We start from the raw sequence: 27,456 nt of genomic DNA, 5'->3' as shown, positions 1-27,456 counted from the left end.
GACAGTATGATATAAATATGGGAAAGCTTGTGAAGTAAATTATATGTAGAAGGGCATTTGTGAATGGCATGGAAATAGTATTCCATAAGCCTAATAAATTTAAAGTCGCAATCCTGAAAGCACTCAGGCTCAGATCCTCAGTCTAAAAATACAGAAAACCATGACAAAAATACACTTTCCCCCAATATGTTTCATACTCTTTAGTTGTGGAAAACTTTCCACATTTTTAATTTCCGTGTGTCAGATTCTGAACTCATTTACACCACTGTAAATTGGGAATAGCACTTCTGAAAGCAAGAACAGAATCAGATCCTATACCTTTATTGTTTGTTTGTTTGTTTGTCTAAAAAAATTATAGGTCTGGGTCCTGATTTTAAAATATTATTCTATTTTTAAAAGTTTATACTTAGCCAAACTCATTTTACTTCTGAGAAATAGAAACTATTCTAAATTTGGATTTAGGGAACTCCTGCAATTCCACTGAATTTGCATCCTAAACTCATTCTTGGAGAAACTTGATTTTTGTGATCTTGTTATAAACAAGAGTTAATTTTAAATGCATTCTTTCTATATAACTATCATTCCAGAAGAATCATATTCAGTATTTATTATTAGCAACCACACTCCAATGCAGGCCAATAAAACACACAATTTTAAGTCTTCAGGCAGTAGTAAGATATGTTACTTTGTGTTCTATTCTTTCCGTGGTTCCATTTATTGATAAAGTTTAAACTCTGTTGGGTCATCAGTCAGATGTTAAATACTTATAACTGAAATGTAACTCTAAACTTTATCATTGTATTTTTCAGCAAGCTCTTGGCTGTGATATTCCATTGCAGTCATGGCACCTAAAAAGAAGAATGTAAAAAAAAACAAAGGCGATATCAATGAGATGACTATAATTGTGGAGGATGGCCCCCTAAGTAAACTAAATGGTTTGAACGGGTTCTTAGATGGAGGAAATGGTTTCAGCTGCATCTCAGCTGAGGTTTCTGATTCTTCTTATAGCCCAAATCTCTTGGAAGGGCTAAGCAGAATGAGGCAGGAAAATTTTCTTTGTGACTTGATTATTGGTACCAAAACCAAATCCTTCAGTGTTCACAAGGTGGTGATGGCTTCATGCAGTGACTACTTTCATAACATTTTAAAGAAAGATCCATCTACTCAAAGAGTAGATCTCAATGACGTATCCCCATTGGGCCTAGCCACTGTTATCACTTATGCTTACAATGGAAAGCTAACTCTTTCACTCTACACAATAGGTAGTATAATTTCCACAGCAGTCTATCTTCAGATTCACACCCTTGTAAAGATGTGCTCTGATTTTTTGATGCAAGAAATCAATGTTGAGAACTGTATGTATATTGCCAATATTGCAGAGACATATGGACTAAAAAACACCAAGGAAGCAGCCCAGAAATTTATTAGAGACAACTTCATTGAGTTTTCAGAAACAGATCAGTTCTTAAAACTTACTTTTGATCAGATCAATGAACTCCTTGCAGATGACGACTTGCAGTTGCCTTCTGAAATTGCTGCATTCCAGATAGCAATAAAATGGCTGGAATTTGACCAAAAAAGAGCAAAGTATGCTGCAGATCTCTTGGGCAACATTCGTTTTGGTACCATCTCTGCTCAAGACTTGGTCAATTATGTTCAAACTGTACCAAGAATGATGCAAGACACAGACTGCCACCGACTTCTAGTGGATGCCATGAACTATCACTTGCTTCCATATAATCAGAATACACTGCAGTCTAGAAGAACAAGGATTCGTGGAGGTTTCAGAGTCCTAGTTACTGTTGGGGGACGTCCAGCATTAACAGAAAAGTCCCTTAGCAGAGACATCTTATACAGAGATCCTGATAATGGATGGAAGAAGCTAACTGAAATGCCTGCTAAAAGTTTTAATCAGTGTGTGACTGTGATGGATGGATTTCTCTATGTGGCTGGTGGTGAAGACCAGAATGATGCCAGGAACCAGGCCAAGCATGCTGTCAGCAATTTCTGCAGGTAAATGGTTATTTACAAGGGAAGGAGAGGCAGATTCCACATTGTGCAGGAGCAAATCCAAGTTTGAGTGCAAAACTTAGCAAAACCAGATAACATCTTTTTTCTTCCCTGCTAATAATTTTATTAGATATTTAAAATTTTAGCTATTACAAACGTACGACTAAAGTCATGCAAAATATCCATCCATAATCACAAATGTATAAAGAACAACACCTCCAAATCAGAAAATCTACGTCAAGCCAAAATTAAATGAATAATGGCTATTTAAATATTAAAACGCAGGAAAATTGTAAGTAGCATTAATATTGTGACAGACCAAACAAGGCAAGAATTCTTCAAGTTCAAGAGCTGTTGATGCCTTGTGGAAAATTTTGAAGAACATTTTTTAGAAATGATTGTGATTCTTTTTTTATTTTCAACATTTTTTCTATATTTCATTTATTTTGGTCTTTATTTCTCACGCCATAGGTTTAGAAGCAATAACTTTGCTACTTAAATGCTATGTTGTTCCCATCTGGGTCAAATACGCAAAATGCTGCATAGTTTCCAAAGACTGCGGTTCCAGTGCGCTGTCCCCCTCGAACTACATGAGTGGCGGTAATGTAGAACACAAAGAGATCTCAACCTAGAGGCCTCAGGTCAAATTATTTTAAAGGGGAACGTTCTACTGATTTTTAAAAGTGTTCTGCCTAAAAATTAATGGCACATTATGGCCCCAGAAATGGTCCAGAAATGGGAAAACTCATAGATCTCAGTATATATCTAATAATAATAATAATAATATATGAGCATAAATTGTATGCCTCTCTTTGAGCAGCTTCCCAGCACACACAGCTGTTACTCTGCTGCTGTTGAGGACAGCCCCCACCAGGAATGCCCAAATAACCCCTCCTAGAAGGGTGGTCAGAGAGTGTAGAGGGAGAACTAATGCAGCACTAACTTCCTCTGTTGTTTGGTTGGTCGATTTAGTCCTTTATGCCAATTTCCTAGAGAAAAACATTGCACAGAGGAGATAGTCCCCCAGCTAGCCCCCCACACACACCCTTATTTCAGGCCCTGCCTGACCTTTACGCAGCAGAACTTAGCCCACAGATTATTTTATATGGACTGCATGGTGGAAATTAAACAGCAAGCTGGAATAATACCACAGTCACAGGAGTCAGTGTGACCCAACATGAATTCTATTCCTAGCTCTGCCATTGACCTTGAGCAAGTCACTTCACTTCTCTGCATTTGTATAATTGCTTTCAGAGATATGGATGTAAAATGTCAGACAAGACCTAACTCTTATTATTTATATATCCCTTCCAAGAGGTTGTCCCCAGCTCCTTTTTTATGTGAGCTCTACCCATCTGCTGGTCTCTGTACTCTCTGAAGACAGGAACATGTGGGCCTAGCAATTTATCTGCTTCACCTCTTATCCTTCCAAAGAAGTCATAGTCTTCTATTTGTGACCTCAGAATTGATTGCTGTGGAGATGCTTAATGTTTTGAACAGAGAATGTCACTTCCAGCAGGCAACTGACCTGTGGAACCAGTTGAGGTGTTAAGAAACAAAGATCCTAGTTTCATGTATATCTTATTTAAAACAAATAGAATGAAAGGAAATACATAAAATATCATAGATATTAATATGCAGAATCAATAATAAATGGAATGTTAGAGACTTTTTCATAATGTGAAAGCAGCCCTCAGAAGCTGAAGCTCTTCCTTGTTTTCTCCTGTATTGGAAAATTAAGTACAACATCATGAGTATAAAACAGATTATCAGCTTTAGCTTTGAAATACCTTGCTTTGGCTCATCTGCATCATGAGCCTAGGGTTATATGTACCCCTCATCTCTCTGTGCCTGAGCATGTGGCATGACCACTGATATCCACAGGATTTGCATTGCAAATCAAAGGTAGTTTATGACCTTCAGTGTTATGTGTGTTTTAGTGTATTCATCAGATGTTTGATCATTTTTAAACACTTGTTTGCATCTTTGATATAATGCACTGTAAAAACTCTTTTGTATAATGACCTGATCCTACAAATTCTTACTGATACTAACAGTCCCAATGAAATTAATGAAACTTTCTCTGAGTAAGGATTTTTTGCATTAATAAGTAGTTGCCAAGTTGGCCCTAAATATTTAAAATGCATCTTTTTACTGACACAACAAATATACAGTTTAAAATGCTTGTATAGTGCTTTGAAGATAGAGAGACTTACAAAGTGCCATGTAAATTCTCAATTATTACTGCCAAAAGGCCCAATATGTCACACATTGGAGTGTTTGGCAAGATTCCTATTAACTTCAGTGGCAGCAATACATGGCTTTAAAATAACATATGACCAGCTACAGTACAGATTGTATGAGAACAAATTTAATAAATACATCATTGTATTTATTACAAAGGAGCCACTATGTCACTTTTAAAGACTGGGCATGTAAAATCTTGAGATGCATATTACAAGACACATTTGAAGTTAAATTATAAAAAATAGAAAATTGTATTTGAAATTAAATACTGTACAGGCACAATAGTCACTTTCCAAGGTTCTTAGGAGGTTGATTTTTTAAAAAATCAAATTACTGAAGGTAATTAGATCAAATTATATGCTAAATACATGCCAGATTTAATTGACAAAACTATTTTTGAATTACAAAGATACATTTTTCACCTGTTAAAGAATGAAACCTATTTTTACTGAAATTTAGCAAAACTCCAACTTTCAGTTCAAGTGAATTGTAATAGCCCAGGGGTTCTCAAACTGGGGGCCTCATGGGGTCATGAGGTTATTACATGGGGGGTCACGAGCTGTCAGCCTCCACCCCAAACCCTGCTTTTCCAGCATTTATAATGGTGTTAAATATATTAAAAATTGTTTTTAATTTATAAGGTGGGGGGTCACACTCAGAGGCTTGCTATGTGAAAGGGGTCACCAGTACAAAAGTTTGAGAACCACTGTAATAGCCAGACAAGACAAATTAAACAGTGATTTAGAAGCCCCCACAATTTTAACTATAGAGTGGCAGATGTGACATTGTAGGCCTTCCCATAGAAATATTTGAGTATTTTGATTGCATCAGTTATTCTCTTTTCTTAATGCTTGCAGATATGATCCTCGTTTCAACACATGGATTCACCTGGCCAACATGAATCAGAAGCGCACCCATTTTAGCCTGAATGTATTCAATGGCCTCCTTTTTGCAGTGGGTGGTCGCAACTCTGAAGGGTGTCTATCCTCAGTTGAATGCTATGTGCCGGCAGTTAACCAGTGGCAAATGAAGGCTCCACTGGAGGTAGCAAGGTGCTGCCATGCCAGTGCAGTCATAGATGGTAGAATCCTGGTCACAGGAGGTTACATAAACAATGCTTACTCCCGCTCTGTGTGCATGTATGACCCCAGCAATGATAGCTGGCAGGATAAGTCCACCCTTAGCACTCCAAGAGGATGGCACTGTGCTGTTTCCCTTGGGGAGAGGGTCTATATCATGGGTGGGTCCCAACTGGGAGGTCGAGGTGAAAGGATTGATGTCCTCCCTGTTGAGTGCTACAATCCTTATGCTGGCCAGTGGAACTATGCTGCTCCCCTGCCAACTGGAGTGAGCACTGCAGGGGCTTCCACTCTGAATGGGAAAATTTACTTGGTGGGTGGCTGGAATGAAATAGAAAAGAAATATAAGAAGTGCATTCAGTGCTATAATCCAGATCTTAATGAATGGACTGAGGAAGATGAGTTGCCTGAAGCCACAGTAGGAGTATCTTGTTGTACCATTGCCATGCCCAATAACAAAACAAGGGAATCCAGGGCTAGCTCAGTATCTTCTGTGCCAGTTAGTATTTAAACATTATAATTAGGTGTCAGCAAGAATAAATAAAAAACTTCTATTTACACAGCTGTGTAGTTAACCCTTTAAGTAGCCTTCTCTGCTTATGTGGGGCGGGAAATTGCCATTGTAAAAATTTTAATTTTACAAAACTGGCCAATTTTCATGATCTTTAAAATACATGGTGTGAAACAACATCTTTAAGATACAGTGAATTTACTTAGTGGGGATATAATGTTGTGCCACAGTTAGAACAGGGACTCAGTCCCATCCCTAGCTTTGCCACTGACTTGCTGTGTTACTTTTGGCAAATCACTTAACTTCTCTCTTCTTCAGTTTCCTCATCTGTAAAATGGGGATAATAATCAATTAATGTTTTTAAAGTGCTTTGAGATTTTGGGATAAGAGGCACTAGGGAACAGCCAAGGATTATTATTAATAAATCTCCACATATTAGTAATATGCCATGGCATCATAAAGTTGGTCAGTTTTGTTCTCTTTAGAGATTTTATATATGGTGAAAGATATTTAATGACAATTTATTGCACATATAAAGTATGAAATATATATTTTTCCCCTCTGGGTAGTGATGTCCACAAACAAGTCCTCAAAATTCTCTCCCTCTATTAGAAAAGAGGTTCCCATGATTTATGATGTAGACATTTAATTTTTATAGGTAGATCTGTGACAGGGATTTCAAGAGCCAAACTGCAGAAATACAGAAGCTTATCTGTCCATTATAGGCCAGTCCTGAGGGCCTTGCTCAGGGCATCCTCCACACACACACAAAGGGGAGATTTCACCTCTGTTACATACTCACTGGAAATCACTCCATGGGGACTTTGCAGTGTACAAGGTCAGCAGAGGTGGAAGGGGCAGGCCCATCAATAGTCTTGCTTCTACCTGCAGAGGAAGAAGAACACACTACAAGTTATTATACCCCAAAACAGTCTTCTGTGCTGTAAAAGAAACCCACCCTAGAAGTGTCCGGGGCAACCACCATATTGAGAATCCCAGGAAGCAGAACTCCTGCTTGGAGCCAGCCGGAACTGCTGGTGCCAAAAGCAGAGTGGATACAAAAATTATCTTTTCTGTTCAGTCCAACAAATTTCCATTGGATTAAGGAGTAAGGACTGAGTAAAGGCTGCAGAATTTGGTCCACCGCACAGATCTGGGTAGGGAAGAATCAGTCGTAAGGTAAAACTCTGGACTTAAATGGAATAGGTTTTCCAGACTATTAATGATGGGATGTTTTGATGCCTCCATTACCAGTCACAAACACAGTATTCCCAAAACTAAGCTTTTCCTGGCCTTACCTTTTGTATATCATAGAAGTGTAGGATTGGAAAGGACCTCAACAGGTCATCTAGTCCAGTCCCCTGCACTCAAGGCAGATCATTAACTAGATCATTCCTGACACAGCTCCTTGTGCTGCCTTGAACACAGCTCTTCGTATAATGTGACTTTTTATTGCATTTTTGCCAAAGACTTAGGATGAAATCTTGGCCCTGTGGAAGTCAATGGAAGTATTGCCATAGCCTTCAGTGGGGCCTGGATTTCATCCTTACTCTCTACAAATTACTCTCTAAGAATTGCTACCTTCGTTGCAGCACTGTGCATGGACAATTAAGCATGCGACTGCTGCTAATTTTCATTGAAAATGGGACATGCACACCCAATTTCCTCTGCAATGTGCCTAGAATTGACATCTAAAGATCCTGTTGTTAATAAAGATTTATACACCCTTCAGCTGGGTGGAACTAAGCCATTAAATGAACTAAAATGATTAGGTAAGAAGTCACTCAAAACAGGAAGAACACACTCTTATACAGATTCATACAGCCTTCACATACAATTTTCTCTGAATACAATAAACACCTCAAGGGGGCAGTGTCCATTAGAAGGCAAAGTCAAGCAGAAAGCAATGTTTACTGGTCACGCAAGTGCTTTACCCCAGTCACAAAGGGAATCCTTTCAAACTATCTGCAAATGCAGGCATTCTTCAGCCAAACATTTGTAGCACTCTCATAACCTGAGCGTTCTTTGGCAAGTACAGTTATATATTAAGCACTGGCAATTAACATGATATTGTGTTAGAAATCTGAGTTGCATAAAAGTGAGTCACCCAGTCAACTTGGATTAAACTGAGTTTTGCACAGTCCGGTTTTCCATTTGGTGTAATATAGTTAAGGATCATGACTACATCTTAAGTAATTCCTAATCTCCACATTCTATTTTTGAGTATTGTGCATTATTAGGATATACTGCATTGTACTGACTTACAGTCAGAAGTCTTATTACAGTAGTGTTATCACTGTCAGTATTGTATATCATTTAGTTTGGCTAATTTAATTTAAATACAATTACATTTACACTTTATATTGTATAGTTTAAATAAATAACTCAGATCTACAGTGATTTAATCTAACAATGTAAAATTGAGTATAATTTCATTTTAATATAACAATGATGTTCTTGCCCCCTTCAATCAGCAGTAACATTACTTGATTATTTTGCTCTTCTCATATAAGATCCTGGACACACAGTTTATGTGAAACCATTTAAGTGGCCCTTTGTAAAATCTTTTTGTCTGCTATAATAATTCTCTGTAAAGACTACAGTTATCCTTTTGTTAAAAGTGGGTGTTCAGCATCCGTGCCAATGCATATAACACATAGACATCTATGCACTCATGGTAGAGGTCTGCTAGGTATTTCTAAAACTCATCATCGTAGTAGTATCTAGGTAGTAAATAACTAAAAATACAGATAATCATTTTGGTGTTGAATTGTGTTTGGGAGGAAATTGTACCATGGAAAAACATAATTTCACTCTTTTTTTCTTTTTGGAATATCAATTCCAAAACTAGATGTACAATAAAATGTAGTCTGTTTTTGCAAAGTTCTCTCTCATGAGCAGATACTCCCCTATAAACAAACACTGATCTGCTTTCATTTTGCAAATGAAGTTATTTAGGAACTATGGGCTAAGTGTACTGGAACTACTCTTATGCTACTTGAAGGGTTAACCATTTGGGGCCAAATCCTGTTCATCTTGCTTATACAATTTTGAATAAGGTAAATAGGATTTGGCGAGCTGAGGCAAATTCTGTCAGAATATTGTACATAGGTACCTAACAAAATAATCCATTCCCAGAAGATGGAACACTATCTCAGTCCTTAGTCTGCCTCCACCCCATCCCCATGCCCCCCACAAATCCACAAGAAGTGTTGTGGGTGCTAGGTCAAAGGACATTTTACACATGTTGCCAATCCAGCTATGGTCCCTACATTTAGATTTGCTCAAATTATATGTGCTTCAGGCCAGAATAACCAGTACGTGGGTGAGTGTGCAGGGGTAGTTGTTACCAGCATCAGGGTATACCGTACTGCTGCTCTTGCAGTGTGTATATCTATACCTGCTTAGGCTACAACAGCACACTGAACCTGGATTTGACTCTTAACATGTGAAAGTGTAAGGCTGAACTTAATTTCATCTTGATTACACCAAGTATCTATTATTGCTTAAATTGTGACTTTTTATATAATATTAATTAGAACTGTGAAAAGTGGTTTGTACACTACACGTGGAACAATTTTCTATCATTGTCCTGTATGGTATTTTTGATCCCAAAATATTTAATAGTAACAGCTAGGTTGAAACTGGAAACATTGTATATTCCTAAAAGGGACTTTAAAGAATGTAGTTTAGGAAACAGAGTATAGGATAAAATTATTAAGAATACAAACGATCTTCCATCTGAATAAAATACAGATTGTTAAATTAACACAACATCAGAATTTGACTTTGCTTTAATACTATAGATGTAAAAAAAAAAAGTAATTAAACTAACCAGATGAATTTGAAACTTCTAACTGCCTATGTACTTAAGAGTTCACATGACTAGTATCTGTGTGCCTCCCAAGAACTTAAAAATAGAAATAATTTTTCTACAGTCTGTAAATGAAATAGTTGTATAGGTTTATAGTTTGCCTGCTTATTTCTCTTTGGGTGGGTGAGAGGCTGTGTTATGGGCCTGTGTGTCAGAAGAATGTACTGTGGGAAAACTAAGTTAGAAAGGTAAGTTTTGCTTTTAATTCTTGTCATGATGAGGCCAATTGTCATATTCATTGTCAAGTTCTGAAATTAGTTTTGGGAGAGGGATTAAGGTAAAAGACTGTAGATAAACCAGTGGTGCTCACTTGAAAGTGTGGCATTGTCCACGGTACTGTCTTCAGAAGATCTCAAGGGAATAAAAATAAATGTATGCAGTATCAGATATCTGAAGCTTTCATCCAAGTTCATATGATAAGGTTGCAATGTAAAAGACTAGTATGAAGATATTGTCACTGAGAATTAGAGTTACATTAAAACTGTGATTCGTTCACCAGTGACCAAAAGATGTTGAGTTGTGGGGAATAAATGGCAGTATCTTTCAATTGATCAGAATGGGGATACATAATATAATGCAAATTAAACTATGCATTGCCTTGGCTATCTAATTGTTGTAAATACTTAAGAAGTTTTACTTATTTGTGCTTATCAGTTGCCTATTTCATAATTGTTATACCTACTTCTTAAACAAATACATTAATTAAATACAAATACTTTCAGGGTGGAATGCGATAATTACAAGGGAACACATTTCAATAGGAAAAGATTGTACAATTTAATGTGATAATTTTATTACTAAAAATATAGAAATGTGTAACATGGTGGATGTTAGTAGGAAGTCCATAGTAGCATATTAATAATTTTTTCATTGTTTGCTTATAAATTAAACAGCTAACATACAGAGAAAACATAATTTATTCTTATTTATTATTCTACTGACTTCACATGTTCCTATATGGTTAATTTATGATTATGATACAAAGGTTTTGTTTTTTAAACCCCTTGTTAGTTCTATATTTCATACCAGATAATTGGAACATTCATTCAATTTTAACTGTAAATTCAGCATTGGATTAAATTGTATTGTAAAACAATAGGGGCCAATCATGTCCTACCTTTTTCATTTCTTTTCTAACAGAATTTTTTGCCAGTTTTGTTTTGGAAATTGCACTCAGTGATTTATAATATCCAGCATGCCTGACAGAGGATGGCAAAGCTATCTGGATTATAAATTTCACATGAGAAATATTAGCAATGCATTAGAAATAAAAAATCTAAATTGCAGAAGAACTGCAGGGCAAATCCTGGAGTCAGTGGAAACTTTGCCATTTATTATTATACACAGTGTCAAAAAAGTGTGCTTGGTGCTTTACAACTAAAATACTTCTGGAGGGTTTGGTGCCTCTGTACCAAAGTTTTCTATTTTCTATTTTACTGCCAGTGGAAATTTATCCCTTACTGGATCGAGATACCACAGTTGGATTTTTAAGCAATGACAAATGTTGATAAAAGCATTGAGACCCTAATTCAGCAAAGTACTTCAGCATGTACATAACCTTAAGGCTGAGTAAAATGTTATGCTGTAAAGACTAGTCTGTGAGATCTGGGTGATAAAGTTCAAACTTATTTGTTCTCAATTTGTAAGAAAGTCAAACTGTTAAAATGAAAATTTTAAATAGATGCAGGTCCAGGGCTAAATTCTTTTTCTACGAAAGTCAACAGAAGTTTTTCCATCACTGGGTTCATGATTTGACTGTTGCATACTCTAGTCTGGTCTGGTCAGTGTAATTTCTACTATACTATCATTGATAGGTTACCATCCACCTACTGGACTGCGATGCAACGGGACCATCTTTCACTGTCAAAAATTGACAAAAGGTATAGGTGAGGATCTTTTATGCTATAAAAACAGGACTGATGTTAGGAATTCATTTAAATCTAATTTATTAAAAGAGAAGGAAAATATTATGAGCTTATTTGTAACTGAGGCTTTAAGAGTTAGAGGAGGAAAATTGAGGTTTAGTGATATTTTTAATAGAGGTATTTTTGTAATTATGAGTATAAATAAGTATCTGTTTTCCTAGAAAGATATGTAAAAAAAAGTCAATCCTTTTTCTCTATGCACCGGCTAAAACTACTTTTAGATTTTTTTAAACACAAAAATGATTAGATGGAAAGTTAAAAACCTGTTAAGATGTGTATTAGGTGAGTATATACCAAGTGAATATTTGTGTATTATGTATGCACATCCGCACACACTGAATAATACACACGTGTGTGGTGTGCCAGGCAGATCACAGAAAATAGGTATCTGTATATTTCTGCAAGGAGAGTAAAACTGCAAAAATAAAATAAAAATCTTTTCTTTCAAAGTAACAGAGGTTTTACTGAGGCAGAATTCCTATTAAAGTCAGGGAGAGTGGTGATGCAAAATACATAAATAAAGTTTGCCCTAAACTACATTCTTAGGGTTGACCATGACTATGACTGCAAAAGTAAATACAAAAGGATTATAGTGTACATAGTACTGCCTTTCAAAAGTGTCCCATCCATTTTCACTAAATACATAGAATCTAACGGTATACAAAAAGAACAGGAGTACTTGAGGCACCTTAGAGACTAACCAATTTATTTGAGCATAAGCTTTTGTGAGCTACAGCTCACTTCATCGGATGCATTTTTTTTGCAAATACAGACTAACACGGCTGCTACTCTGAAACCTAACTGTATACAGTATAAAGAAAAGGAGTACTTGTGGCACCTTAGAGACTAACCAATTTATTTGAGCATGAGCTTTCATGAGCTACAGCTCACTTCATCGGATGCATACTGTGGAAACTGCAGAAGACATTATATACACAGAGACCATGAAACAATACCTCCTCCCATCCCACTGTCCTGTTGGTAATAGCTTATCTAAAGTGATCATCAAGTTGGGCCACTTCCAGCACAAATCCAGGTTCTCTCACCCCCTCACCCTCCTCCATGCCATTATGTGCCAGCAATGCCCCTCTGCCATTTACATTGGTCAAACTGGACAGTCTCTACGTAAAAGAATAAATGGACACAAATCAGATGTCAAGAATTATAACATTCATAAACCAGTCGGAGAACACTTCAATCTCTCTGGTCACGCAATCACAGACATGAAGGTCGCTATCTTAAAACAAAAAAACTTCAAATCCAGACTCCAGCGAGAAACTGCTGAATTGGAATTCATTTGCAAATTGGATACTATTAATTTAGGCTTAAATAGAGACTGGGAGTGGCTAAGTCATTATGCAAGGTAGCCTATTTCCCCTTGTTTTTTCCTACCGCCCCCCCCCCCCCCAGACGTTCTGGTTTAACTTGGATTTAAACTTGGAGAGTGGTCAGTTTGGATGAGCTATTACCAGCAGGAGAGTGAGTTTGTGTGTGTGTGTGTGTGTGTGTTCCCCGGGCGGGGGGGGTTAGAAAACCTGGATTTCTGCTGGAAATGGCCCACCTTGATTACCATGCACATTGTAGGGAGAGTGGTCACTTTGGATAAGCTATTACCAGCAGGAGAGTGAGTTTGTGTGTGTGGGTTTTTTGGAGGGAGGGTGAGGGGGTGAGAGAACCTGGATTTGTGCAGGAAATGGCCCACCTTGATTATCATACACATTGTGAAGAGCGTGGTCACTTTGGATGGGCTATTACCAGCAGGAGAGTGAGTTTGTGTGGGGGGTGGGGCGCAGGGTGAGAAAACCTGGATTTGTGCTGGAAATGGCCCAACTTGATGATCACTTTAGATAAGCTATTACCAGCAGGACAGTGGGGTGGGAGGAGGTATTGTTTCATGGTCTCTGTGTGTATATAATGTCTTCTGCAGTTTCCACAGTATGCATCCGATGAAGTGAGCTGTAGCTCACGAAAGCTCATGCTCAAATAAATTGGTTAGTCTCTAAGGTGCCACAAGTCCTCCTTTTCTTTTTGCGAAGACAGACTAACACGGCTGTTACTCTGAAACCTGTATACAGTATACTTATTTTCTACTGGGTAGTGTCAAACTCCCATTGACTACAAAGGGGTCTGAATTTCACCCAACATAATTTGAAACAGTTACATAAAATAGATTGGTTTTCATTTTTTTGCATAATTGGCATTGAATTGTATTTAGATTAAACAAGAAGTATTTACTTATCTCTATCACTGAGGAAAATCCATATATAATACGGATCATATTGGTGCCAATAGCTGCATAATTTCACTTTTTGCAAGGTTTCCACCCACATCCACAAAATGCTGATCTTTAATTGCTCTACTCCCGATTTTGCCTTCCTGTCTCTGTTCTGTCTCTTCCCCACAAGGGAGGGGTGGGGTTTTAGTGCATTTCCTGCATCTGCTCCACTGTTACTGACCTTTAAAGGACGGAATGGGGTCAGCATTGAGGGGATCCTTTCAGGAGTGAAGAACAGCAATCACGTCCCCTCCCAACCCATTTTCCAGACCTTGTCAGTCAGTGGTATGATGCCGATTAGCTTACTTATTGTTCCACCACCAATTGAGTTTTCCCATACCACTCTCTGAACTGGTGTCAGGTTTGCCCTTGTGTCCACCTTAGGGCTGTGTTACACCAGTTCAGGTGGGATGGCTGTCATATTTGATAGCAGTTGTCATTTGGGGAGGGGTAGAGGGGGGGAAACGGAAGATTGAGGCGTGTTAAAATGAGGAGGGGAATGTGAAAGAGAATTTGTAGATTTGATGGAAAAGGGAAGCCGATTGTAAAAAGGAAAATACCTTGAAAAGAAAGGTGAGATGAAATTGAATGGAGAGGGAGAAATAGACACAAAGTATTTAAAATGACATAAAAAAAGAAAAGATGCTTAAAATATGAATGAAGATATGCACAATAGTACAGTATAAAGAAGGAAAGAGTGGGGAGAAGAAAGAGAAAAAATAGACATTAAAAACAGGAGGTCAAGTTAATTTTATATTTTGCTATTTTTAAATAAATAAAATATCCAGTGATTTGATTGCATATTTTTCGTAAAGGGTGGTTACCATAAAAATGAGTCCTCTTATAGGTGTAAGCCTATTGCAGTATAACAAGGTAGAAATGGGGAGAAAGTTTGCCCTATTGCAATGATAGCCATATCAGAGTAATGTAAATGTTTCCATTTTTATGACAACTTGTGTGCGGGCACTTACGGGTATATCTGCCTGAGGAAACAGGTGAGTTTTGCAGCATGTGACACACGTTCTTTCCTTGTGTTCTAAATGTAGATTCCAAATAAGTCAAGATGCTCTTTGTGGGGAGGGCAAAAGGACTTGTGGGGAAAGTAGTGAGAGAAACTATGAATGCATGTTGGGACAGCTCATGCTTTTACCTCCAGATTTTGGCCCCACATTATTCCTCTGGTTACCAGGATAAAACATTGAATGCTAATGATCTGTGTGTTAAAATGTGCTGAGAGATCCAGTGTAATCTTCAGCTTACACAATAGAGCATGCAAAATTTTAATTGAATGTGATCACACCTTCAAACATGCATGGGAGGGGGGAGAGCAGATTAAAATGGGAAGATGATTAGCTGGTGTGTGGCGAAAGTTGACAGCAAGCAACAGATGAACATGTCAAACAAAGCCATCCTGAGAGGTAGCACTCTTTCTGAGGCATGACGTTCCCGCTGTATGGGTCCGTGGGCCTTCTTAAGCAAATTAGGATAAAAATCACATACTGTCCATATGCAAGAGGCATATTTCAAATACCGGTAGCTTGGTTATTTCTAAACCAAATTTCATCACGTCAAAACTACGGCAAGAAAATGCATCTTTCTTAAAGTGGACAGACTCATGCTCAGATAATTTAAAAATGACATAACAGAATTTTACCAACTTCCTAAATCAAAATCAAACCAACCGCTACCACCTTTTGGCTGCATATGAAAGTGTCACAAATTCTTTTTCCAAGAAGCAAAATGCCTGTGAACAGGGGCACATAATGAAAATACCTTGTGAGCCATAACTACAGTACTTCTACTCAACTATAAATAGAATGCAGCTTTTATTAACTTGATACTGAATTGAACAGACGATTTTTCTCAATTTAGGTTAATGGCAGTTGGAAGCATAAATCCTCTGCTATTGAGGAGAGCATACACCGCTTTCTCTAGTAAAAACAACGTTTCCCCCAGTCCCAGTGTGGATTTATGTTAATGTCAGCATTGTTCTCAGTTCAGTGGTTAAATTATACTTTTTGTTTTGTCGTAGTGCAGAGTTTGACCCTCATTATTTCCAGTAGAATATTACTTATGCTATGTGTATATGATCTTTTCTTCCCTTTGTTCTGCTAAATCATTACCAATATTAAACACTAGAGGGCAGAGTGGAATTGATAGCCTAGTTTGGTGCAGGATCTCTCAAGGGCATGTCTGCTGAGGGGGGAAAAAACGTGATGTGTTCCTAGCTTGGATTAGCTAACATGGGTTAAAAAAATCAGTGAAGACAAGGCAACTCATCTTTTAACTTGGGCTAGCAGCTCAAGTTCAACCCTGGGCTGCTCTAGAGGCTTAAATTTGAGTGCTAACCTGATTAAAAGCCAAGTTGCTGTGTCTTCACTGCTATTTTATCCCAAGTTAGCCCATTCATGTTATCTAAATAAAGTTACAAACACTTTTGGGATTGGGGGCGCAGTGTAGCTGTACCCTAAGGAAAGGGCAGTGTCAAAGACAGGTTTGGGCCATATTGCAGCTGTGATCCGACTGTATTGGACATGTGAGTCAAGAAATAAGTCTCACGATACTGCATGCGAACCAAGAGTCTATCTTTTGATCATGTACTGCTGAAACAGAGCAGAGTACAAGTTCCCATACAGTGCAGTGTATGGCTGGTGAATTGAAAGAACTGGGTTTGTATTCACTAGGATGACCAGACAGCAAGTGTGAAAAATTGGTATGGGAGTGGGGAGTAATAGACTCTTATATAAGACAAAGCCCCAAATATCAGGACTGTTCCTATAAAATCGGGACATCTGGTCACCCTAGTCAACAGACCTTTGATGACAGCACAATGAAGAGGGATACCCCAAAGCAAAGTGATAAAACATTCTGCAGTCATTTAGGTTTCTTTTGAGTAGTTTAGTGATTTTTTCTTTCTTCACGTGTAAGTCAGACCCCCAGAACAACTCGGAATGCAGGAGATCATGTAACTGCCATATGTCAGTAAGCTTACAGCATATTTGCATTTTGCCTGGCTGAGGCTGTGCTAGCCAATAAAATTACAGTTAACAAGTAAGTAGGTTTTGTCAATGCATCCATCATCATGCTATGGTATCTTTGCACCTAGTACAACATATTATTAATTTATCAATCTGCCTCTTCAACCACACCTGTCCAGCTTTTCCAAAGATCCGTCGGGATAAGAATGTTTAGAATGTTACAGCTTTTTGAATGTAGCAGTAATATCCATTCTGCAAATCTCTTACTGTTATCACGACACAGCTCTAGGTATTCTTCCAGTTTAAGGGAGAATCATAGAAATGTCGGGCTCGATAAGTCATCAAATCCAGCCACCTGCGCTAAGGCAGGACAAAGTAAACTTTGTTCATGTAGAGGTTGCTTTAGAATTCAACATCTTTCTTTAACATGGTGTCAAGAATGACTAAACAACCATGCAGTGTTGTATATGAAAGGCTAAAGACGTGTACTGAAGCATGTTGCTGAGGGTGGCACAGCTAACAGAGTATCTGAGCCAGCTGCTATCCTGAAGCATTTGCATTGGTCCATGCATGCTGTGCATATGAGAGTTCAGTCAGCGAGATATAGTTTGCTATAATAAGAATGTTCAGTTTTCCATTCGGTCAGTATTACTATAACAGCAGCTGATGTGCTGAACCCGCCAATGCAGCAATAGGTGACGTTTCAGTTTTCTCTCTTTTGCTTTTTCGTTAGGGTCAAGCAGGTTCTAGCGAAAGGACATTGCTCATGTTGTCTGAACTTAACAGACCACTGAAGGAGTAGGACATTTAAAGCCAGATTGGTAGCAACCGCTTTAAGGTGTGTCTATGAGAGGAGTTAATCCAGAATAGATATTCCTGGTTGACTCCATGTGTACATGCACTTATTCTAGAATAATAGCATCCACGCATGACGTTAATCAGAGATAGTTCATACTTTTAATTCTTACCTTATTCCAGATTAATTTTCATGTGTAGGTAAACCTAATGGCTCCCAAAGGATCTCAATAAACGTCTAATAAATAAAGGTGGAGATTATAAACCATGTGTAATATCCATTGTAGAGCACTATCACGGTACTGTGTAAATAATAAATAACACCACCTCTAGCCGTTAGCTACACCTTGTACAGTTCCTTATCAAACCATCCAGTGCAGAAAAGATTTGCATATCTCATATACTGAAAAGAAGGCAGTGCTGGGGACAGGGGGAGATTAGTTCACAAAGCAGAATTAGGATGGAAAGATATTTATCCAGCTTCTTATGGCATGTCCCAAGGTTGGATAATATGATTCTCATGGGAGAAAAGGTTGTCCAGAGAGTTCATTTGATCATCTTGTCTTGGCAACACAATTTAAAGGGCCAAACTATTCATGCGAGTTGGAACACTGAATTTGAGTAATCACAACTGCTACCTTTTCAGGGGGCCTGGGTGCCTTTATACCTATTAGCTCTTGTTTGATAAGATCAGGAACACCTAATTCCCCTTGATTACAGCTGTCATCACTTTTTTTTTTTTTTTACGTTATATGTTACACAGTTGTCTCTGTGCTCAGTGTTTGTTGGAAGTTCACTGGCATTCATGCCACCTAGCACCTTTTGCCTGTAGAATCCAACCGGTCTTGTTTCTTTCCCATGGTAAAGCAGCTTGACATATATATATATATATTCAGTACTAGTTTAAATCATTAACCCTAGAAAGACCAGTACAGAATAAAGGTCTAGGTGAGAGTCTTTGTTGTGTCTCCAAAAGGACCACCTTTCCACTCCCACCCTCATCCCTTCCCAGGCTCTTCTGCACTCCTGGCATCATTGAGACAGCCTTTGGGACCTGTACATTACGGCAGCCTCTACCTGGCTGCCTATGGGATGCAGTGCTACATGCTGCCATCCTGTCACTGACTTGCAAGGGGGTCTTTATGGCTGCCTTCTCCTGTGTCTGCTCTGGGGAAATCCCCTCTGGACAGATCCAAAGCGTTTCCAGCCCTGTCATAGGCTGACTGGTCCCTTTAAGAAGGAACGTGTCTTGTTCATATGTGATTGGCTAGTTACCTCCCAACAGGCCTGAGAGAAGGTCCTGGCAACTATAAAGATCCAGGCAGCTTTGAGAAGGGGAGTGGGAGGGAGCAGCAGGTCAGAGTTACCTGAGACCCAAGAGATCAGCACCCAAGATCTCTTGGTGGTGATGAGAGCTGGCACAGAGAGAACTGATGAGAGCTCCTGGAGAGAACTGGCCAGAGCCGGGGAACCCTGCCAAGGAGGAGTTTCATACACAGGGCCTTAGGTACAGGAGGAAAAGCAGATCATCATCAGCAGGACTCGCAAGAGAAGCAGCCTTTGGGAGCGGAACACTGTGGGGAGCCCTCTCACAGAAGCTCTGAGTTGAGGGCTGTGGCAGACGAGCTGCAAGGAATATTGAGAAATCTCTAGAGGTGTGGAGGCTGTATAAGAGGGGCCCAGGAACTGAAGAAGAGCGACTGTTAACTCTCAGGTAGATCACCTGGGGAATGGGGCCCTGGAAGAGGGGCCCAGGAACTGGGGAACGGAGGGGTTGTTGACTGTGTCGGTCAGTGGCCTGGAGATGGTGACCCTGGAGTGGGAATGAAGAACTGCTGCGTTTTAACCGGTCATACTTTGCGGGGGTTGAGAATGCTCTGACTCTGAGAGATCTGATGAAGGTTGCACCTATACTAATGAATTATGCCTGGAAGCAGGGCTTGACTTGGCCCCAGAGGAACAACGTTCCTTTCCCAGGTGGGGTAGGGGAAGCGATCATCTCTCTGATCTGTGGTGGAGGAGATGGGCAACTCAGCTGGTCCTGGGGAATGTATTGTAAACTGAGGCAGGATTTGCCTGTCTTGCTGCAGTCAGCTACAGGAGAGTGCCTGGACAAGGCCAAGCCCTGTTACAAGCCCTTTATGCCACTCTGGCCCTATTAGCAGCCAAAGTGGGACTGAGGATCTAAAATTATTATAACTCTTGTTCTTGTTTTTCTTATCAGACACGGAAACATTGTTTGAGGTAACCCTGCCAGAACTATCCAACTAATACAATGACAAAGTCTCTACATGTGCTAGAAAAGAAGGAAAGGATTACTATAATTCTGACTCTCTTCCTTCTCTTCTCTCATTGTATTGTTCACCTGCCCATTATTCTATTCATTCTATATCACCCAGTTACCAGATTGTCATAACAAAGCGCAGCTGCTATTGAACCTGGGCCCTGAGATGACATCCTGAGCCTCTGTGCCATGGTGGCACACTGAACGATTGTCCCTGACCAACAGCCTTAGTGCTAAAAGCTTCCACAGCAGCCACACCCCAGCTACCTGATTGCTGTCTGTCCAGCAACTTTCATTGAGTACCTGGACTATATAAACACTTCAATGAGGAAACTGTCTGAGCAATAGACCATTGCCCTCCGATTACTCCCTAGACCTGCCCAACCTTGCCTCTCTAACCCATTGACCCGACCCCTTGGATTGGATCTTCCAGCTACTGACCCCTTTGAGAACTCAGACCATTGCCCTGGACTGCCTCTGATACCAATTGTCCTCTTGGCTACCCAACAACCCGTGCACGCTTGACTACGGCTCTGGACTACCTCCTAGCTCACCTCAGCCACTGGGCATTACACACCAGCACAAAGCAGCTCAGGTGCCACTGGATTACATTTCGATTCACTAAATTATTTAAGACTTATTATGTGGGAGTTGCGCTTCCTTATCCTGTATTACTCACTCTTTGTCCAGTTCAAATGCCAGAGGGCTTGTTGCCCAACTTCTGCATTTAGACATTTCTCTTCACTTTTCAGCACAATGGGTATGAATCATGCTTTTGCCCATAAAAAGCTGCACTCTGCCTTACTGTCTTTCAGCATAAGACTTTGGGTCAGATTCTGAACAATGACCTTTGAGTAACGATTCAAGTCCATTGGCCCTACTAATAAATTCTGTGTGGCGCTCTAAGAACTGTTTGCGTTTTTTGGCTTTTATGTAAAGAAATCAAAACTTAAGCAGACATTCGAACAAATTGGTGCATTCTTTACTAGTTCTAATCTCTGCTGAGTTACTGACTTCCTCTTCTGCCATGAGCAAGTAATTTGATCCCTTTGTCCTTCTACAATCTACTTTAGAAATTGGGTAATAAGTTACACTTTACTGAGAATGAAAGGGTGAATTTGAATGGAATTATCTTCAGAAAATAACAAAACAAGTTGATTAGTGAGGAATCTTAAGATGTTAACACTTGTAGGAGCAGTTGTGTTTTAAGTAAGCTAATGCATACAGACGCTGCATGACTCACCTGATCAAATACTTAGTCATTGTAACAAGGCACAAAAAGCTGGATGACCTATGGTATGAAGAATCTGCTGCGTCAGTGACAGTTCAGGGTCTAAGGCTCCAGAGGGTTGATTTCTGCAGGCCCCATCCTCTGATGTGCTAAAATCTTCAAGGGTCTTTGCACCTTTTTCAGACATGCCTCATGTTCTCTCTCTGCAAAACATTCAAGTGACTGAGCTTTACTGACAAAGCTTGGTGGAAAGCACATTTCAAAGTCACTTGCACAAAAATTCCCAGACATCTCATTTTAAATCCACACGAGTCAGGCCGGTAGCACTAGTGCACCCATTCAGTAAGGGACTAGAACCAGTACTGTGGTTCTTGTCTCAACAATGACAGTACAGCTTGAATTTCAAATAGCTATCAAACAATAGAGTAAAAAAAGCATTATATATTGAAAAAAAAAGTAAGGAAATCACAATGTGCTTGCAGATATTTCCATAGAAGCTAAATTCTTTTAATAACCTATTTGTTGTGAATTCACTTCTCTAGTTGCTATCTGCGCTGTTCAATGGATTTGTCTGTTTCAAGTCCATCAGGGACCACTGTGATCGTCTAGTCTGACCTCCTGTTTGACACAGGTGAACTGGGTGAAATTCCTGCATCAAATCCAATAACTTATTGATGAACTAGAGAGATGTCAAATCTTGATTTAAAGACTTCTTGTGATGATTTTCAGTGAAATAATCAAAAGTCAAGACTTCGACCATCTTTACTGTATATCGCTTGAACTAAAGTTTCTCACTAGAGCAGGTTTTCCAGACATCAAATCATTGTTGTGGCTCTTTCTGAACACTCCAATGTCTCCACATCCTTTTAAATGTGTGGCCACTAGAGCAGGACACAGCATTTCAGTAGTAGCGTCACCAGTACCTTACATAGAGGCGATATCACCTTCCTACTTTACTCAATATTCCTCATGTGGGAGAATCACGTTGGCCCTCTTAGACACAGCATCACACAAAAAGCTCATGTTCAGTTGATTATCTACTGTGACCCTAAGGTCTTTTCCAGGATACCGTCCCCAAGTCTGACATGTATTTCTTACTAGAAGTATGACCTTACATTTGGCTGTTTGATGTTGGTTAGTTGCACCCAGTTTACCAAGTGGTCCAAATCACTCTGGAAAGTGACCTGTCCTCCTTGCTACTTAACAATTCATTGATATTTGTATCATCTGCCAGCGATACTAGTAATGACTCTATATGTCCTTACAGTTCATTGATAATGAAAGGAGATGCAGAGAGGGAGCCAAGTTAGGCACTTACCCTAAACTAGTAGGCTAGATTTTCCCGTAGGAGTGCTCTCCTGCTTCTTGTTCTAAGATGGTGGAAGGCCCCTGATTGCTCCCAGGAGTGTCCTGTGCAACCATATGGCTTGCAAGTGCTCATCCGCTCATGTGATCTGGGTACAACAATGATTACTTTGTTAACTGAATGTCTGTTAGAGGCCCTGGAGTTGCAGAGCACTCCAGATTCCCCCACACCCAAGGCACAGGGAAAAGCAATGATCAGATTACTCAGAGACTGGCCACCACATCTGTGTATTTCATAAAACAAAATGTCCTTCCTCACCTCTTGTAGGAGCAGTACAGCTTCACACTACTCTCTCTCTTCACACTACTCCCAAGTCCCTGCAGGTTTTAAACCGGGGTGGCCAACCTGAGCCTCAGAAGGAGCCAGAATGTACCAATGTACATTGCCAAAGAGCCACAGTAATACATCAGCAGCCCCCCCATCAGCTTCCCCCCACCCCGCTCCCAGTGCCTCCCACCCACCGATCAGCACCTCCTCCTCCCTCCCCGCACTTCCCGATCAGCAGTTTTGTGGCATGCAGGAGGCTCTGGGAGGGAGGAGGGAGCCGGAAGGGGTGGAGTGCGGTCAGGGCCTGTGGCAGAGCCAGGGTTTGAGCAGGGAGCACCCCCTGGCACACTGGAAAGTTGGTGTCTGTAGCTCCAGCCCCAGAGTTGGTGCCTATACAAGAAGCTGCATATTAACTTCTGAAGAGCCGCATGTGGCTGCGGAGCCACAGATTGGCCACCCCTGTTCTAAACCTCTCTTCACACTCCTCACTTCCCCAGTTCCTGGTGGCTCTCCCCCTCTTTTCATCCTTCCCACCCCTTCACCCTGATGTTTCTTCTCATGTATGCAGGTAGTTGGCAAAAGACATGCTACCACCATCTACTACGCCCCTGGGGAGTTAGTGGTTTTCTTCCTGAGGCTGAATTTCTTTGATGCTCCTGCTTCAGAGGCTGCCACAGGAGCTGGGGGTGAAGGATAGCAGGAAGTCAATTGGGCAGTTAAGCAACTTCCAAGAAGACATCAGCCACCTTCCTGGCCCCCCAGCAGTAGTGGGAGATTCCTGCAGTTCAAGTGGGTGACTAGTGGCTCTCTCTTCCTTTTCTGGTCCTGTTTTCCCCTTTTGTACACCCTGCAGCTTCTCTACAGGCCAGTCAGAGGCACAGGAGTGGAGCAGCCTTCAGAATCGGATTCTTCCTCATGGGGCAGCAGCAGCAGCTCCTGCAGCATCCTGGATTAACTCCAGTCCCTGCTGGGTTAGGATTTTCATTCATGACTGTAGTGAATCATACCAGCAAATTTACTCACCAGCACTCTTGGGGAGGGTGGCCAGGTGCCCAGTTTTTGACCAGAAAGTCTGGTCAAAAAGGGGACCTGACAAGGTCTGGTCTGATCTATGGACTGGACACCCAAAGCCTGGTTACTGCGGGTGGGGAAGGCACTGGGTCATCACCAGAGCATGGGTTTGTGTCCCTGACCATCTTGGTTAATAGCTATTGATGGCCCTGTTTTTTTTTCAACCCAGTTAGACTTCTGACCTGCACAACAGCCCCTGGCAAAGTCCACAGGTTGACTGCGTGTTGTGTGAAGTACTTCCTTATGTTTGCTTTAAACCTGCTGCCTATTAAGATTTATTTGGGTGAGCTCTGGTTCTTGTGTTATATGAAGGGGTAAATAACACTTCCTTACGTTCTCCATAACATTCACGATTTTATAGACCTCGGTCATCTCTTTTCTAAGATGAACAATCCCAGTCTTTTTAAGCTCTCCTCCTTTGGAAGCTGTTCTATATTCATAATAATTTTGTTGCCCTTCTCTGTACTTTTTCTAATTCTAATATATCTTTTTTGAGATGGGACAACCCCAAACTGCATGCAGTGTTCAAGATGTGAGTGTACCATAGATTTATATAGTGGTATTATGATATTGTCGGCCTGATTATCTATCCTTTTCCTAATGGCTTCTAATATTGTTAGATTTTTTTGGACTGATGCTGCACATTGAACAGATGTTTTCAGAGAACTATCCATGATCTTTATGAATGGTTGTGATGCTCTGTACCTCGGGGAACACCCTACACCCCATGTTCATCTTTATAAAATGATTGTGTGGTATCCAATGCAAAGTTTGTCATGTTGGGTGTCTTCCAAAGGCTCATGATGCACTGAGCATGGTTGTTACGGTAATGTTATAGTAAGGTTATAATTTCATGTATTAGTTTGAGGCTGAAAATGTATCTTCATGGCTTAAAGCAAGCCTATGTAAAAACTCTCCAAGAACAGAGGCAATTCACAACTCGTCAGGGCATGGAGGGGGACAAACACAACCCAGTCTCACAGGAACAATGGACACTGGCTTAGGCAGCAACAAAAGAATCTGTTAGACCCTCCAGGGAGTCATCCCCTTCCTTTAGGCAGTTTGGGACTGCGATGAGGTAATGTTCACCTGACTCTGAAAGGTGGGGGGGGGGGGCAGGGCCGCAAAGCCAAGAGGAAAGAAAGGACATGATAAAAGAGAGAGAGATAGAGAGAGAGAGAGAATGGCAAAATGTCTCTCCGTCTTCCACCTACATCTACAGACACCACCACCACCACTCTACTGAAGCACTGATCAAAGGGGAGAGCCTGATGGAAAAGTAACCAGCCAGCCTGTAGTGAGAAGTATCTAGGTTTTAAGGACATTGAAAGTGTTAAGAGCATCTTAGAATGTGTTTTTCTTTTATTTCATTTGACCAAATCTGACTTGTTATGCTTTGATTTATAATCACTTAGATTTTGTTTGTTTATTCTACCTAAAGCAGTGCATTTGGTTTGAAGTGGGTCAGAGGCTCCCCTTGGGATAACAAGCCTGGTATATATCTATTTGTTAAATTGACAAATTTATATAAGCTTGCAGCATCCAGTGGACATTACTGAACAATGCAAGATGGAAGTTCCTAGGGTTGTGTCTGGGACCGGAGATATTGGCCAGTGTCATTCGCTTGCAGGTAACTGGGAGCAGCTTACATGCCGAGGCTGTGTGTGAACAACACAGGAGTGGAGGGTTCTCACAGCAGAGCAGGGTAAGGCTGGCTCCCAGAGTCAAGGATTGAAGAGGCCTAGCAGATCACCAGTCCAGCTAACACCAGAAGGGACCATCCTAGCGGTATCTGCTAATTTAGACCAAGTATCAGAAGGATAGCCCTGTTAATCTGTATCCACAAAAACAATGGAGGAGTCTGGTGTCAACTTAAAGACTGAACACTTATTTGAGCATAAGCTTTTGTGGGTAAAAAACCCACTTCTTCAGATGCACGGAAAGAAAATTACAGATACAAGCATAAATATATTTTGGCACATTCTATTAGACTTTAACGTGGCACTAGACTCATCGTTGCTAATTTAGACCTATCATTGTATGTATAACAAGTTTGCTATTGTGAGACATGGCCAGTCAAGTTTGATTGAGCATAAACTGCAAGGACCTTCTACATTACAGAAGCACACATGGCATGAAGGAACAGCTTCTAGCACTTCACATAGAGCCCAGCCTTTTTTTCTCTCCTTAATCCAGGACTGAAATTGGGAGGGGCATATGTGACGAGTCCTCCCTCCTCCCCCCACTTACCCCCAGGATGCCACATGGAACTGGGGTACCGCTGAACCCTCTGACCCACCAGTCTGGGCTCCCTCTCACACTGTGCTGCTGTGACAAGCTGCAGACCACTCCTGGTCCTACACTCCCACCAGCATTCACACAGGCAGGGACACACCCAGCTGCAGTTACATGCAGGCTCTGGTCAGCCACTGCATGAACCCACAATAGAGAGGCCACAGCCAAGATACCCCCAGCTTCCCATCCTAGGGTCCCAGAACTGTAATGTCCCACCCTGGTCAAAACACCGACCAGTGTGAATTTATTACCCAGTCCGCCCCTCCCTCAGTGTGGAGAGGACGATGCACCCCAGTCCTTGTTAACTGAGCTGAGATTTTCCAAAACACTTCACTCAAGAACACACTGGTTAAGATAAAACAAGTTTATTCACTACAGAAAGATAGATTAAGTGATAGCAAACAGATCAAAGCAGATTACCTAGCAAATAAACAAAAATGCAAACTAAGCCTAACATATTAGACGGCTAACACAAATCCTCTCTTTCTCTCTCACCCTGACAGATGATACAAGCAGGCTTGCAGATTCTTGAGGCATAAGCTGCAATTGCTGTGCAGCCTAGGTTCCCGTCCCCAGTTCCAAGTCCCTTGTCCTCCAGAGGTTCTTTCAGGTGTTGAGTTGTGGGGGAGTGAAGATAAATCATGAGGTCACTGCCCACCTTATATAGTTTAACCATATGGCAGGAACCCATTGTTCCAAGCTAAGTTCCCAGCCCAGTTTGTGGAAAAATACAAGTACCAAAATGGAGTTCAGTGTCATGTGGTCTGGCACATGCCCTTGCATGCCTTGCTGAGTCATACCAGCCATTATTCATAGGCTGGCTGAAGCGTTCCCGGGTGAGGCAAACCTTTTCTATTGTCTTTACTGATGGGCCATTAGCACCTTCTAGCTTCTTCATTGTTGTACCTGAAAGGCTAGTTGAAATATGTTGTGAAGTTGGAAACACCCCCAACACACAGCACAAAATTTCGCATACAATGACAGCATATACAATCCAATGAGATATTAACATTTAGCAGATCAAGACTTTTAGAATGATCTGTCAAAAGTCATACTTTGTACAAAGCATAGAACTGTATGACAAAGGTGAATACGGGGTGCCAGGGTGTTGCTTTGGGGCACAGTGTCACAGCATAAAAATCGTGTTTCACTATTAAGTACTGTACAATTCTCACATTCCTATTTGTACATGGTCTCAGGGTGGTCAAACAAGAATATTGCAGCTAGTCCTAGGATTCTCTTTTAACA

General features: G+C 40.5%; 1 protein-coding gene and 1 long non-coding RNA gene across 2 annotated transcripts; one reads left to right on the top strand and one right to left on the bottom strand.

Moving 5' to 3' along the window:
• Positions 1–841: 841 nt before the first annotated feature.
• KLHL31 (kelch like family member 31) lies at positions 842–5,847 on the top strand. The gene is made up of 2 exons (XM_073336266.1): positions 842–2,013; positions 5,115–5,847. The coding sequence occupies exons 1-2, from the start codon at positions 842–844 to the stop codon at positions 5,845–5,847; spliced, it is 1,905 nt and encodes a 634-aa protein (XP_073192367.1).
• Positions 4,609–22,656, bottom strand: LOC140908664 (uncharacterized). Its single transcript, XR_012157948.1, has 4 exons — positions 22,528–22,656; positions 21,222–21,412; positions 6,650–6,732; positions 4,609–5,657 (listed from the first exon to the last, which is right to left on the bottom strand). It is a non-coding gene; the product is annotated as an uncharacterized lncRNA (long non-coding RNA).
• Positions 22,657–27,456: the final 4,800 nt, after the last annotated feature.

Source organism: Lepidochelys kempii, chromosome 3 (assembly GCF_965140265.1).
Source record: "Lepidochelys kempii isolate rLepKem1 chromosome 3, rLepKem1.hap2, whole genome shotgun sequence".
Classification (NCBI taxonomy): Eukaryota; Metazoa; Chordata; order Testudines; family Cheloniidae; genus Lepidochelys; species Lepidochelys kempii.
This window is presented reverse-complemented; position numbering and strand designations above follow the sequence as displayed.